The sequence below is a fragment of the Mesoplodon mirus genome (genome assembly GCF_964341445.2).
Source record: "Mesoplodon mirus genome assembly, chromosome: 6".
NCBI lineage: Eukaryota > Metazoa > Chordata > Mammalia > Artiodactyla > Ziphiidae > Mesoplodon > Mesoplodon mirus.
The window spans coordinates 745109-760644 of NC_138982.1; the positions used below are offsets into that span (position 1 = coordinate 745109).

General features: G+C 35.7%; 1 protein-coding gene across 2 annotated transcripts in view; it reads right to left on the minus strand.

The window, feature by feature from the left end:
- TOPBP1 (DNA topoisomerase II binding protein 1) overlaps positions 1-15536 on the minus strand; it is a 70203-nt gene that overhangs the window by 15585 nt on the left and 39082 nt on the right. For both annotated transcript variants that reach the window (XM_082625275.1, XM_082625276.1), the window contains exons 15-23: positions 10558-10731; positions 10356-10465; positions 7652-7775; positions 6683-6832; positions 6463-6565; positions 4681-4873; positions 3053-3273; positions 2034-2200; positions 1683-1794 (exon numbers count right to left, since the gene is read on the minus strand). In XM_082625275.1, coding sequence (XP_082481401.1) covers positions 1683-1794; positions 2034-2200; positions 3053-3273; positions 4681-4873; positions 6463-6565; positions 6683-6832; positions 7652-7775; positions 10356-10465; positions 10558-10731 — 1354 coding nt within the window. The remainder of the gene's footprint in view (positions 1-1682; positions 1795-2033; positions 2201-3052; positions 3274-4680; positions 4874-6462; positions 6566-6682; positions 6833-7651; positions 7776-10355; positions 10466-10557; positions 10732-15536) is intronic.

Consider the following 15536-nt stretch of genomic DNA (forward strand, 5'->3'; position numbering starts at 1 on the left):
ACACTGGCTACCTAGGTTCTAAAATTATCAAAATTTCACCATCCTTACTTCAAACTACCCCATTTTTGCTTAACCATTTTAAAGCAAATACCAGATATCATTTTAATTTATCCCTATGTATTCAGTATGCATCTCTAAAATACATGGAAATTTTCTCATACATCTACAATGCCATTATCAGATCTAATATAATTAACAAAAATTCTTTGCTCTCTCAATGCTAAATCCTCATTCAAAGGGGGAAACTACAGACTAAAAGCAGAAGAAAAAATTTTTCTTCTGCTTTTAGTGGAAATAAGGTCAGCAGACCAACACAGAAGCTTGGGAGGAAAACACTAGGTAAATAGAGATGAAGAAGGTGGGAGCTGAACCCTTTTCTCAGATATGTATTATGAAGTCTGGCTTTGAGGACAGAAGAAGGCATAAGTAAATGTAAGCTTATGTAAAGCATGGCTTTTTTGATTACACTTCAGAGGTTAGGCAGAGTATCAAGAACTTCCTAAGATTTCAACAAAAAATGGAACTCTACTCATGCTTTACAGATGACTCTAATAATAATAGCAACAAGACCTTTTGAGCACTTACTATATACATGCCAGGGACTGTTGGAAGTTGAAAGTATTAACTCATTTAATCCTCACAACTCTATGAACGTACTATTGTTATGCGCAATTTACACATGAGGACACAGGTACAGAGTAAGTCACCCAGAATCACAGTGACAAAAGAGCAATAGGTAAAAATTCCATTATTAATATCAATATCTAACTCTACATAACAAATTTATTCTGTGACTGACAGAAAAGTTCTCCACATCCGTAAAAGGATAGCACTAAATGACATTTAATCTTTTCTTGATGATTCAGGGCCACTATTAAAAACAACCATTATTTCTTAATGTTTTCTCTAGGTCAAGCTGTCATATTAAGTTCTTTCCAGTAATGTTCCTAACTCTATAGGGCTGCCTTGTTCAATACAGTAGCCACTCGCCACATGCGGCTACGGAACACCTGAAGCACAGCCGGTCCAAGTTGAGATGTGCTGTACGTGTAAAATATATCCCAGATTCCAGACATAGTAAGAAAAACAGGTGAATTATCTCACTGATGTTTTATACCAATTACACATTGAATATAATATTTTGCATATACTAGGTTAACTATATATTTTAAATTAATTTCACCTCTTTCTTTCTACTCTTTAAAATGTAGCTCCGAGAAAGTTTACTTTCCTAGTATGCTGCCTTCAGAATGGTGTCAGATGGAGAGCCTGACAACTAGTGGAATAAGAATGTCACATGAGGAGGAGCTCCTGTCTGGACGTCACTGTACCTTCAACTTCATAAAAATGTAGTTTTAATCATATTTTAAGTCTATAATTCCATGGATTTTGTCCAAGGTTTCAACAATGAACAAATGCTCAAAGCAGCACAAGATTCTTAAACCTTAATGGTTGGTTTCAATTTAAATCTTTAAATCCTATGACCCAGTGACTTTAGATTTAGATTAGAGCTTTATAAAATCAACGTTCTACTGGTGACTCAGTGTATGGCCTGAGGCAAGTTACCCATCTTTTTAATCTCAATTTCCACAGCTTACAAATGATATCAATAATTAGCTACATTTGACTTCCAAATAAGGTTACTATATGGGACATTTTTGACCTAAGTAAAATACTTGTACCTAGTTTTTCAATCAGATGACAATAATCAATACGTTCTTGAGGATTCAGAGATGACAACTGAAATATGTACTGTTTTTTTAAGTCTTCGTGAGTCTCCTCTATCGTTATAATCTGGAATGGAAGAGTTTATTTTAGAAAAAATTAACATTAAAAAAGTTATCAGGCCTATGGTTCTTTTATAGTGACATTTTACTTAGTCTTTTGAGTTATCAAATATAGAAATAATAATAGAGTGCAAAGAAATGCAGTTTTCAACATTCGACGAACCCTCGATATTGATATCAATAAATTCTGAATGCAGCATAAGAGCAATATCCAAAGCCTTATCACCAAACTAAGGATAAACGAACCTTTTCTCTAGGGTGTGGAGCCACAGGTGGGTTGGCTAGGGGGAAGGCAATACTGGGGGCTTGAGGCGTAGGGATCAGGTGGCTGTCTTTTATTGGAGTTTCCAGTTCTTCAGAGATCGGGTGTTTCGGGGCTTCAGTCACACATATGTTCTCAGGATCACAGACAGCTGAGGGCAATAAAATGCTGCAGTGTGATGTTATCCAAATACGACTAAGAACAAAGTCTGGGAAATATTCTCATCTGTCTTAGCCAAGATGAAATTAAACACAAATTCTGGAATGTAAAAAGCACATGCAAAAAAAGTAACCTATTTCTAGAGCTTATAATTAAATGCAATTAGTTAGCTTTAAAAGGGCAAATGGCTTATCTGTGGGTTTCCTAACCCTTTCTTTAAGTACCACGCTCTCACCAGTAAAATGTAAACAAAATTTTAAAAATGAGAACAATTCTGCACCTGAAGAAAATCAGAAGCAGAGATAAATCTATATATCTAGTATAGAGAAATAATCATGTGAAAAAGAAAGGGGGGGGAAATGACCAATGATGAGAGATGGGAAGTATTTTGCTTTCAAGGTAAAAGTCCAAGGAAGAAAAAAATAGGGAATTCAGAAAGAAACACATACAACTCCAAATGTAGGTATGTGCTGGGTGGAATTCAGAAGAAGACTTAAATGAAAATAAGATGACTGGAAGAAAAACCAAGCATTAACTACCCAACGCAAAAAGGACTGGAAAAATGTACGGGGAAAAAAATGCCTAACCCTAAATTTCCAAATTTAAGAATCAAAATATATTTTTCAATTTACTGATAAATTACCTCAATTTATAATTATTTTTCTGACTTCTTAAAGCTTAAACCCAAATCTAAGGTTTGGGTTTAAACTTAAAACATCTAGTGAGTTTTTCATTTGCATGTACAATTCAGAGAACCACAGTAACCACAGGTGCTTATCTGTTTATTGTCAAGAGGTCAACATGTACCTAATACAAACAACTAAATAGATTTCTTTCTCGTTACCCTGTTCAGCAAGTTCTGAATCATGTAAAGGCTCCTGTAAAGGAGAATCCTCCAATTTTTTAACATCAGCCGGAAGCTCAGAGTATTGTGTGGGACAACTAGGCCACTGCAAGTTGCTGGCAAGTCTTGCTCTCTCTTCCCTGGCTGTAGGGTCATCCCAAATGATCTGTTCATTTTGGGAGGGCTCTGTGTTGACATCAGGTACTGTTTGACGAGACTGCCTAAGGAATAAAAGTCACAATTTTAGTAATGGATAGCCATAACAAAATCCACACTCATAAATTCTGTAAGTCTTGTAAATTGGTGGTTCACCTTTATATGTCCACCATCTAGCACATAGTAAGCACTTGAAAATACTTATTGAATAAGTGAACTTTGGGAAATTTTTTATTTTTAAAATGTTTCTTCCAGAAACTTATCTGTTTTACCTAGAAAATGAAATACATATTTTGACTGAATGTCCATATATTTAAAACTTCAAAGGGGGAGTTTACTGTCAAGGAATTTAAAAAAAATTCTAAATGATTATTGCTTTTAAAAAGGGATTTCTCTTAATTATATAGGCTTAGGGTAACGTGGTAATGTTTAGAAACCTGGTTACTTTGCTGACCAGTCAATAGTTGTATTTTTATCACTGGAAGTAGTAAGAACTATAATTACACAGGAAGTGTACTATCTACAGGCTGCCTTAAAAGCAGGTCCTTTTGGCTACTGGTAACCGAACCTCCCAGAGTCTAAGGTAGAACAGCCTTACAGTGAACTAGGGTGAAACATGTTTTTATGGTATAACTGTAACAATTCCACTGGAAAGTAAATAGAATTCCAATATCTTCCTTCAATGTGTATACTGAATATTTCAATTCCATATATATATGGAATCTTAGTAAAAATAATTTGCCAAAGCTGATGGTACTCCCAAAGTGTTCATTTGCCTCAAATACAAGGAAGATGGCCTTTTATTCTCAGAGCATATTTATTTACTCTGACTTTGACACAAGATTTAGGCTCTCTAAAATGATAAAACATGATCTAGTCTATTAAACAAAAAACCATTTTTGCTCAGTACTCAGATAAAAGAAATAGCCTCGTGAAATATACAGTTAATGTAGATAAATGCACAGTTCAATTAATTCAAGATATAAGTACTATAATTCATCAGTTAGAGATTTTCCTATCAAGGAAAAGATGAAGTTATTCTACTGAACTTCAGTCACACCACACTAAGACCTGTAATCACCTTCCCTAGAAGATAGATTTATAAAGAGAATACAAAACACATGTAGTTCCAATAAGAAGTAACTGCTTAAATATATATATACACACATATATATGCACTTACTGTTTAATACCAATATTATTTAATTCTAATACTAAGAACTGAGGGGACTATCCATTGAATCCATTTCAAACAAGGCAAACTGGATCTTAAAATCATTTCTTTCTCAGGGGAGGTAATAAAATGTATTAATCATGCCTCGCTGGAAGCAGTTGCTTCGTATGGAATAAACCTCTGCTTCCTGTCCCCAAGTAAGAATTCTAGAACTGCCTGGAACAAGAGAAGGAAGAAGGAAAAGTCAGGAAGGAAGGGAGGAAGGAAAAGCTATCCTGCCTCAGCGACAGGTACGGACCTCAGTGCCTCTAGGACTCTGCTTCGTCCGCTGCGGGCAGAGCGAGCGCTGTCAGGCGTTGAAGAGGCACTGTTACAACGACTTCTCGAAAGGGAAGTCCTCTGCCCTTGGGGTTTCACCAGTGAAGTTGCAGACATTATCTCCTGCAGCTGCTTTTGAAAGTTCTCTCTCATCTCCAAGGTCTGTGTCAGAGCTTGAAACAAACAGAAATACACCAATCAAGGTAAGTTTCTCCTTTCTATCATGCCCTATTCACATTAACTATTTTGTCTAGATTTGGTTGAACATAAATTTATTAACCTGACATTTATCAGATACTTACTATAGGCTATAGTAATGTACTAAGACTATGAATCCCGCAGAACATAAAGGCAACCATTACTACGAGGACTGTAGAGGAAATAATCAGGAAGCCCTTTGCAGACACTGTGCTAAGACCCACAGTCGTCATCCTTTTGTAGAGCTCCCTGCCTGCTTCTGACCCTCTCATGTTCTGTACTACACCAAGGTACATTACAGTCATTTATGATTTTCCCCTATGGTCCTCAAAAACACAGACCACACCATACTTATCTTTGGTTTCCTTGTAGACTAAACATTGAAGTAGGTACTAAATAAAGATTTTTGGAATGAACAGAGTGGGACTAACTAAAAAGGTAAATCATAGACAGGGAAAGCTATGGTAGGGTGAGAAAAATAGAAAATATTAATCCATTAAAAAGAGGACACCTATAGATATAAGGTTATTCAATGATGCACTCTTTATAACAGCAAGAAATTAGAAATAAACTACATTCCCATCAACAAGGAACTGGCTAAATAAAGTGGGCCATTCATACTGTGAATACTATACAGTTGCCAAAAAAAGGGAAAATGACTGAAAAAGATCCTATGTACTAATAAAGACACTCCACAGGTAGAACTGTTAAATAAAAAGATCAGGATCAAAGTATAAAACAGAATATACAATAGTCAGTATTTACATATTTTTTTTAAAAGTGGGGAAGGAGAAAACTTATATATTTATTTTTGGCTGTCTTGGGCCTTTGTTGCCGCGCACGGGCTTTCTCTAGTTGTGGCGAGCAGGGGCTACTCTTCGTTGCGGTGCACGGGCTTCTTATTGTGGTGGCTTCTCTTGTTGCGGAGCACGGGCTCTAGGCGCGCAGGCTTCAGTAGTTGTGGCACACAGGCTTAGCTGCTCTGCGGCATGTGGGATCTTCCCAGACCAGGGCTCAAACCCATGTCCCCTGCATTAGCAAGTGGATTCTTAACCACTGCACCACCAGGGAAGTCCCAGAAAACACGTTTGATTGTATGCATAAAATAGCTCTAGAAGGCTCCATAAGAAAATAACATCAGAAGGGTGGGAGGAACTTTTCACACCTCCTTCTGTACCTTTAAAACCATGTGAATTTATGTTAAAATATATTGTGCACATAATAAAACTTTTTGAAAGTCACTGAAAGGAACTGAACCAAAGGACAAATGTTTAAAAAATTACCAACTCCACCTACCTTTAATAGAATAGGGCTGTGTCACACTAACTCTGTAAAATACCTAGTTCAACACATTTCACAGGTTTCACACTTAAATCACTTAAAGCTTTGTTAACTATTACTTAATGATTGGCATGGAACCTCAATTCAATCCTCAAATATATGCTTTACTTGTATTTAGCAACACAGAAAAAAACTTTTATTTGTCCATCTGATGCAAAGGAATCATTCCATATTAAAGATACATATTTATAAATTTTTTTGTTTGTAATTTAAAATATTTTACCTCCTTTAGAGTCATTCCTTCCATTTCCATTTGATGTTGCTGGTTCTTTATTACTGGTGGTCATACTGTCTATATCATTTTCTTCTACGGGCAAATGATCTGGCTATTGAAGGAGAAAAATTACCACTTCTCAAACCAAGCCCAGTATAAGGTTTCACAGCAATATATGATTGTACATTCAGCTTAAAGAGGGGGTAAATGTATCATCCACATCATCTACCTCATCATCCTTCGTTGTCAAATCAGCTGAGAGTAGTAGTCGGTTATTACAAAGTCTGCCATCTTGCACTGCACTGATATCCAAGCTCATTTTGGGATTATAAGTATGTGGATAAAGAGATTCAGGAAGATGTTTATACTCCTGGGCACACTGCAATACAATGGTGTGCTTTAAAACAGGACTGAAAAAAAAATCTTAGCAAATAAGTGATGTCAAGTAGAATAAAGACAGCTAATACATTATGTTCTAAGATGGCAAGAGTCCACAAAATTAAAGTTTTGAAAAGTACTTTACACTTAAAAATTCTATCAAATGACAAATTGTCCTCACTTTTTAAATGTCATGTCCACTAAAGTATAAAATCTAATTCTATTTCTATGCTTTTGCCAAGGTATCTATCACATTGCAGGCAATACCCAGAAAGGAAAGGAAAGGGAAGAAGAGGAAAGAAAAGAAGCTGTATTGGCATGCTAAATTAATTCTCCTCAAATTATAAAATTTTCTTTCATACCATTTTTTTTTTTTTTTTTTTTTTTTTTTTTTTACGGTACGCGGGCCTCTCACTGCTGTGGCCTCTCCCTTTGCGGAGCACAGGCTCTGGACGTGCAGGCTCAGCAGCCATGGCTCACGGGCCTAGCCGCTCTGCGGCATGTGGGATCTCCCCGGACCAGGACACGAACCCGTGTCCCCTGCATCGGCAGGCGGACTCTCAACCACTGTGCCACCAGGGAAGCCCTCATACCATTTTTAACTAGCAAAAAGAATCAGAATCTGAAAGAGTACCCATTAAAGACTCGTTAAGCATTTAAGGATTAAAGATCTTAATTTTTTGATGCCAAAGATATGAAATGTGTAATTAACTAAGGTTATCGAACTTGTTTACATAGAAAGAAATGGGTTTGTGCCTTGAAATACTGTTTACATGCATTTTCATTTAACAGGGAGGGGAGGGAAAAAAGTATGGCTTACTTCTAAAAGCCAGTGCTCTGAAACAATATGTATTCCTCTTTCTTTTACAGATTTATACTCCCGATTAGTGTCATTTGGTCTCCCTTGATAAATGAAATGAGTCACTGTCTCATCAAAACTCCACCTGGAACAAGCAAACACACAAAAAAATGAATACCTGAGAGAAATAACTACATTCGTTTAAGATGATCATTACTGTCTATAAACAGAATACTCTGACCTTCTCAAAACTTTCAAGAACCAGAGTAAGCAAAAAACATTAAATGACAGGCTCCACTTTCACTGTCAAATTTTATACATATATCTCTAGGTATATAAATGCAGAGATATATTTAGAAGGATATTCTTGAAAATATTACTTTCCTTTGTATAATTTTCTAAATTTTCAATTTTCTTTTATAATATCATTTTATAAAGGTGATATAACAATAAAAGTATTTCCAAGTTAATGAAATAGCAAAGCATCCAATCTGTCCTCCAGTTGTTGGCAGCCACTATTCACTGTACATTTTGCTCTGTGCCCCATAACACACTGTGTACTTTACACAGCATTATTTCATCCATTCCTCACAACAATGCTAAAACAATGTATTTATTTTACTCATTTAACGGATAAGAAAACTGAAGGGCATGGTTAAAGTAACCTGTTCAAGGATATTCAGTGAATAAGAGGTAGAGCCAGTTTTGACTTCAAAACTCACACTCTTAGCTATTACATTATGCTCCTGATTTCCTTCCATTTAATATTTTCTTGATTATTTTAGGAAAATAATCTAAAAAGAGTAAAATATGTCATCCTTCAAAAGATCAAGTAAAAACCAAGGAGGAAATAAAAATTGTAATTCCAAATGTAATCACCAAAATAAAGGGAGGTTTCTCTTCATGGATACCTAACATACTTCCCATTTCCTAAATAAGAAATATCTCTGAACTTTTTTTTTTTTATTGGTCATGTCGCTCGGCTTGCGGGATCTCAGTTCCCCGACCAGGGACTGAATCCTGGCCACGGCAGTGAAAGCCCAGAATCCTAACCACTAGACCACCAGGGAACTCCTATTTCTGATCTTTTTAAATAGCCAAGTTAAACAAATTAAGAAGGAATATTCCCTCCTAAATTATATTATAAACATTCTATTTCTCACTGCCCATGTGTCCTTAAAAATAATAGTGAAAAACCCCTTGCTAATTGAATTGCCAGTCTTTCTAATAATCGTTTCTATTTCTGCTGTGAGGTAAAACAGTAAAATGTAAATAAATTATCAAGATAATTTTTTTTAAAAAAGGAATATCTTTTGCCTGAATCATCTTGGTTTACTACTATCCGACTCCACTGTGATAATACAAAAACTGTGCCTTTTAGTCCTTCAAGAACAGACCATCAATGGCTGTAGACAGTAAATGTAGATAGATCAGGAGTTGGCAAATTTTTTCTTTCTTTCTTTCTTTCCTTTTTTCTTGGCTGCACTGTACAGCATGCAGGATCCTAGTTCCCTGACCAGGGATGGAACCTGTACCCCCAGGAGTGGAAGCACAGTCTTAACCACTAGACCACCAGGGAATTCCCAGGACTGGCATTTTAAATCTTATAGAAACACAAGTCCTATGTGTTCCTTTTAAATCTTACATCAACTCCACATCCAAACGGAATACTGAAGGAAGCATTCAATTTTGACAAATATGTATACTCTCATAGGGCTATTGTGAGAATGAAATGAGATAATACTTGCCTCATACTAAGCACTCAGCAACTAGTAATAGGTAATATAAATATAATATATAATATTAGATAATTACATAATTATTATAGAATAATATATCTATAAAATAGACAATACAAATAATAGTTATAATAAGTAAGAAAGCTTTACCCTTCGACAACAGATGAATTAAACACTAAGGTGCTTATAACTACCACAGACCCATTTTATTTTTACATTCTCCTGATCTAATTTCTTTATCAAAAAGAAAGATAACTGAAATGACTTACCAAAGGGAAAGATAATCATATTCCTCAAACTGTTTGTTACTTGTAAAACCACCCATTATGCTATCTATGAATGGCTGAAAACAAGTGATCAAGAAAGCAAGCACCACAGACAATGAAGGAATACAATCAATTCAGGATTGGCCGGAATAGGCAAGGGTCTCTCATTGCCTGGTACTGATGCCATTTATGCTAGAGACCTGGCTCTAGTTTGGCTGTCAGTTTGAGAGTGGATCTGATAAACTATGTCTCCAAAGTAGTAAAAATGATAGAAATTCAAACATCCTCAAAAAGACACTTTTAATTCAGGAGTGTTGCAGTACTTAGTACTACGTACAGGAAGGCTCTAATTTGAAAATCATTAAGAAACATGCTTAATGTCAGACCTAAATGTATTACTAGACTATAAACTCCTTGAAGACAAGGATTTTTTTCTAGATTATACTCATTCATGGATCCCAAGTTTTTAGAAGAGTGGCACAAAATAAGTTCTCATATATATGTTAAACATGCCCTAAAAACAAACTTGTAAGAGTGAATTAATATGGCAGAGAATATTTTAAAAGGATGTGCTAAATTAAAAGTCAATTAGAGAGATTTTGTAGATAATATGACCAACTAAAAGTCAAAATAATGTTTTTTGTAGATGCTCACAACAGTTTTAGGTTTCCCTATAAATTTAGGCCATATCACCACCAAACAGAAAGATGAGCCAACTACCTGTAGTCTGCACCTAGAGAGGCTGCAATCCCATTTAGTTCACTCTGCTTCTTACTGAGTTTTTTACTAACACATACCACTACCTTGTGAAGTGGCTTTGGAGCTTCTTCCTGCCCATGGAAAATAAAAGAAACAGATCAACCATTATTGTTTTAAGTGTTTTTTATCTAAAACTTCCTTATAATGAGAGATTTAATTCTACCTTTTCTGACTGGGCATCTTTCAGTTGAGGGCTGGCAGAAAGAGCGACAGTATTTCGAGAGCTATTTGCCAGAGCAAGTTTCAAGTTTCTGACGATGACTTCCGAGAGTGGTGTACTCAGTTTCCTCTTCTGCTGGCTGGGACCTCCTGGAGTTTCCAAGGCTGCAAGTGCCTCCTGTATGTATGGAGGGGGAGAGGGAGAAAGGAAGAGAGGAAAAGGAGAAGAAAAGGAGAGAGAAAGGAAGAAGAGGGGAGAGAAGGGAAGAGAGAGAGGTAAACAGAATAAGGAAAGAGGGAGAAAAAAGAGGTAAAGAGAGAAAGGGAATAATCCTCAATATTAATTGGATTATAGTTTTAACCTCCTCCAGTTTTCCTCTAAACAACAATAAAAAGACTGAACTAGTATCTATTATGAAGAAAAAAAATTTCATACTGTCCAGCAAATTAGTTCAAAGAGACTGACAAGCTTACATTTTCAGCAGCACTTACCACATTTGTCTGATCTTAGAGTTGAAGTTGGTTAAAATTAATGATACCAAAAAACAAAATAAACGAACAAGTAAACAAACAAAACACACAGACGGAAACAAGTAAGGATGGATATGAACAAGACATGAACTATAAAGAAGGTTAAAAAGTTAGATTGAGCTGAGAATTGTGAAAAATCTTCAAAGGTACAAAATGTATTCCTGTTCCCAAGCCACCCACAATTCCCTCGTGAGCAGAGGCCACTGCTGTCCAGGGCTCGTGCTCATTCTCTTTCCCATCTACATAGTATTCCATGTATACAGCAGAAGGTATTTAACCAGTGCTCAACTGATGAATATTTAGATTAACCATCTTTTGCCAGTATAACGATGTAGTGAATAACCTTGCACACACACATTTTGCACCCACAAGAGTAAAGGGAACCATTTAAGCAAAATGTGCGCACCAACACTGACATTCTCATGAGCAAAGCATTAGTGTTTCCCAACATGCTTGACAGCACAGTGGGTAATCAGACTTTTCTTTTTTGAGAATCTGATAGGTTAAAAAATATATCTGCATGCTTTAATTTTCCATCCTCTTATACTGAATGAGATTAAACATCTTCATGCATATACAATATTTCTATTCAATTTTTTGTGACATATCTCTTCCTATCCTTTGCTTATTTTCCCATTGGGTTATTAGTCTTTTTAAAATATCCACTTGCCTAAATATATCTGTATATATTTTTATGCACATATATACCCACTATGATATGCACATATTTGTTCCCAATTTGTCATTTGTCAAATTTTTGCCATGGAGAATTTTTTTTAAAACAAATACTTTTATTGCATATTTATAAAATCTGCATAGTTGAATGTAGATAATTTTTTAGTGCTGTCAAATTCATATGAATCTTTTATTTCTTTTGGTATTATGTTATAGTTAGAAAGACCTTCCTCACAACGGAATTATTTAAAAACAAACTCACTCTCTCATGGCCTGTTCTAGTATTTTTATGCCTTCCTTTCTTGTACTTAAGTATCGGATCCTCTGAAATTCATTCTGATGTAAGGTTTGAGGTTTTATCCTAACTGTTTTCTCAGATGGCTACCCAGCTGTCTGATTTGAACGTCCCCTTAATCACATAATGCATTCTTCTATCTATGGGGTGTAATCTTCTGCACTGATTTGATTATTCACGTAACAATAACACACTGCTTCAATTACTGAAGCTCTATAAGATGTTTTAATAATTAGTAGGGCTAGTGCCTTCCCTTAATTATTCTTTTCAGAATTTTTATACTATTTCTGCTTACATTTTTAATAGGATCTATATTATCTTTTTAGATCTTTAGGATGTTTAATCTTTTTTTTGAGAACATGGTAAGGCTTTCTATTTGCAAAAGTTTTTTTTGTTGTTGTTTTTTAATTTCTCTGCAACATTTAAAAGAATTCTTCATATACAAAAGAAATCGGAGCACCCACACCATGTCTACCCGCCTTCTGCACCTATGCCATGAGCACTGCTTTCCTTCTGGTACTTTCCCCCACTTAAACATTAGATCCCAACCCCTCTCACTAATTCTCCCCTCTCATCTGCACCATCAACTGGATCTCTACTGATCCATCACATTGGCATACAGTTATTTCTTCCATTTTAAAAAAACAACCTTCTTTTGATCATACTTTGCCCTACAGCTGGCACCCCATTTCTTCATTCCCCTTTACAGTAAGACTCCTCAAACGCATAGTTCATAGTCAATGTCCCGAACTCTTCCCACATTCCTGTAGGAACCCACTTGCTTCCACCTCCACAATGTCACAATAACCCTTATTGTTAAGATCACCAGTGTCCACAATGCCAAATCCCGTGGTCAACTTTCTCTTCTCACCTTTGTTGATCTTTCAGCAGCATCTGACATAGTGAACTACTCCTTCCTCAATACTTTCTTACTTGGTCTCTAAGACAATCTCTAGGCTTTCTCTTCCCTCACTGGTGGCTCCTCTCAGTCTCCTTTGCTGCTTCCTTCTCTAAATGTGAGCCCCTATGGGTGTTCCTTAGACCTTTTCTCTTTTCTTCTTCTGCTCTCTTGGCATCTCTTCTCATATGGCTTTAAATATTACCTACAAACTCGGATCTCCAAATTTCTTTCTCTAGCCCAGACCACTCACCATTCCTCAAACTTCAGGCTTTATGTGTAACTGCCTATTTGACAAAAGTACTTGGATGTCTAACAGGCATCTCAAACTTTATGTGTCCAAAACACGAGCTCTTGATCTTTAGGCTCTAATCCCAAAGCATTCTATTCAACTCAGTTGAGCTCCATTTTTCTAATCTCAGACCAAAATTCAGAGAAGCCAAATTCTAAACATTTAAAATCTTATCATGTATTAGGGAAAATTGATTGAGAATGATCAATATCTAGACATATCCTTGTAAAACTATTAGGCTTTAAAAATAAAAGAAAAATCCACATGGCTTTCAGGTAAAAAAGAAATAATTTACAAAGACAACATAATTAGATTGGCATTACAATTTTCAAAAACAACATACATAAAAGCAAGGTAGGGAGGGCTTCTTTGGTGGTGCAGTGGTTGAGAGTCCGCCTGCTGATGCTGACGACACAGGTTCGTGCCCCGGTCCGGGAAGATCCCACATGCCGCGGAGCGGCTGGGCCCGTGAGCCATGGTCGCTGAGCCTGCGCGTCCAGAGCCTGTGCTCCACAACGGGAGAGGTCACAACAGTGAAAGGCCCGCATACCGCAAAAAAAAAAAAAAAAAAAAAACCAAGGTAGCAGTGGACCAGCATTTTCCGGAAACTCAAGGGGAAAAAAAACAAAAGCAAACCAAGAATAGTACATCTGAACAATTTGTTGAAGAATCAAGGCCTTAGTAAAAGTTTTAAAGGTGGAGAACTTCATTCCTACCAAAAGAGGACTGGGAAGCTTCACAAAGGACAGACAGTGGGCATTTCATATATTTAAATGCAGAGTTAAGATTAAAACAAGGGTGAGGTCCATGGGTTGAAGAATATATAAACATTTTATTTTCTGACAAAGTAGACAAATATGACTAAAAACAGTGGAAGAGAGAAAAGGTGGAAACAGAATAAGATCATTGACTGCAATAGAAGCAGTAAGCAGGGGATCTAGACATAATTTAAAACTGACATACAAAAGGTTAAGAAGAAGGGGGAATAAGAACACTATAAGAAACCATGAGAATAAAATAAACAAACTCTTTCCTAAATACCAAAAGGAAAAAAAAAAAACGCAAAGAGGACACAATAAGTGAAGAAACATATAATAAAAATATATAAAACATAATCACGAAGCAATTACAATATAATATATGACAGAAATGAGACCAAATACAATATAAGTCATATTAAATGTGAATGGGCTTAACCTGCCTAAGTGAAAGATTTTCAAAATAGCTCAAAAAGCAAACCCAACTCTATGCTGTATACAGGAGACCCACTTAAAACACAGCAATCCAAAAAGGCTAAAAATGAAGGAATGCACAGATTTATAAGGGAAATGAAAACAGTAAGAGAGAAGCGATTGAAATCCTGATACCAAAGTACACTTCAAGCCAAAAGCATTAAATGAGACAAAGGACACATTCCTACTTATAAACAGTTATGACTATCTATGCACTAAGTAATACAGCAATTATCTATTCAAAACAAAAACCACATCAGATGCAAGGAGAAATAACACACCAATATTAGGAAACTTGAAAATACCACTTAGTATAAGAAGAGTTAAATGAACAAAAAGTAGGAAAGGATATAAAAGATCTAAACAATATAATCAATATGTCAGACTTCTATCTATAGAGAGAAAACCCTGATAAAGAATATATCTTCTTATCAAAGAATGTTCTCAAAAGTCAAAGAATGTTCTCAAAAACTGCTCATATATCAGAGTACAAAGAAAAGATCAGTAAGTTCTGTGAAGTAGAAATATTACAAACAAAGTTTGATCACAAGGCAATAAAACTAGACATTAAAAATGAAACAAACAAAATCCTTCCATCTGGAAATTAATGAAAACTCTACATATCTGAGTAAAAGGTTATGTGAGTATTCCTTATACTATTTTTATTTTGCAACTTCTTGTAAGTTAGGAATTATTTCCAAGTATAATATTAAAAAAAAACGTATAATACTTCTTTGGCAAGGATGGGGAAACTGGGTGCTCAATACACTATTGGTGGGAGTATAAACTGGTACAACCATTTGGACAGCCTGTCAGTCTCTACTGAAGGTGAAAGACGACCCAGCAATTTCACTTCTAGGTATATACCCAAAAGCAAAGCATGTATACATATTCCAAGAGACATGCACAAGAATGTTCACAGTAGCGCTATTTGTAAGAGCAAAAAACTAGTAACCACCTAAATGCCCATCAACAGTAGACTGAATATGTAAATTGTGATATATCCATATACTGGATTATTACACAGTAATAAAATCAATGAATTATAGTTAGAGGTAGC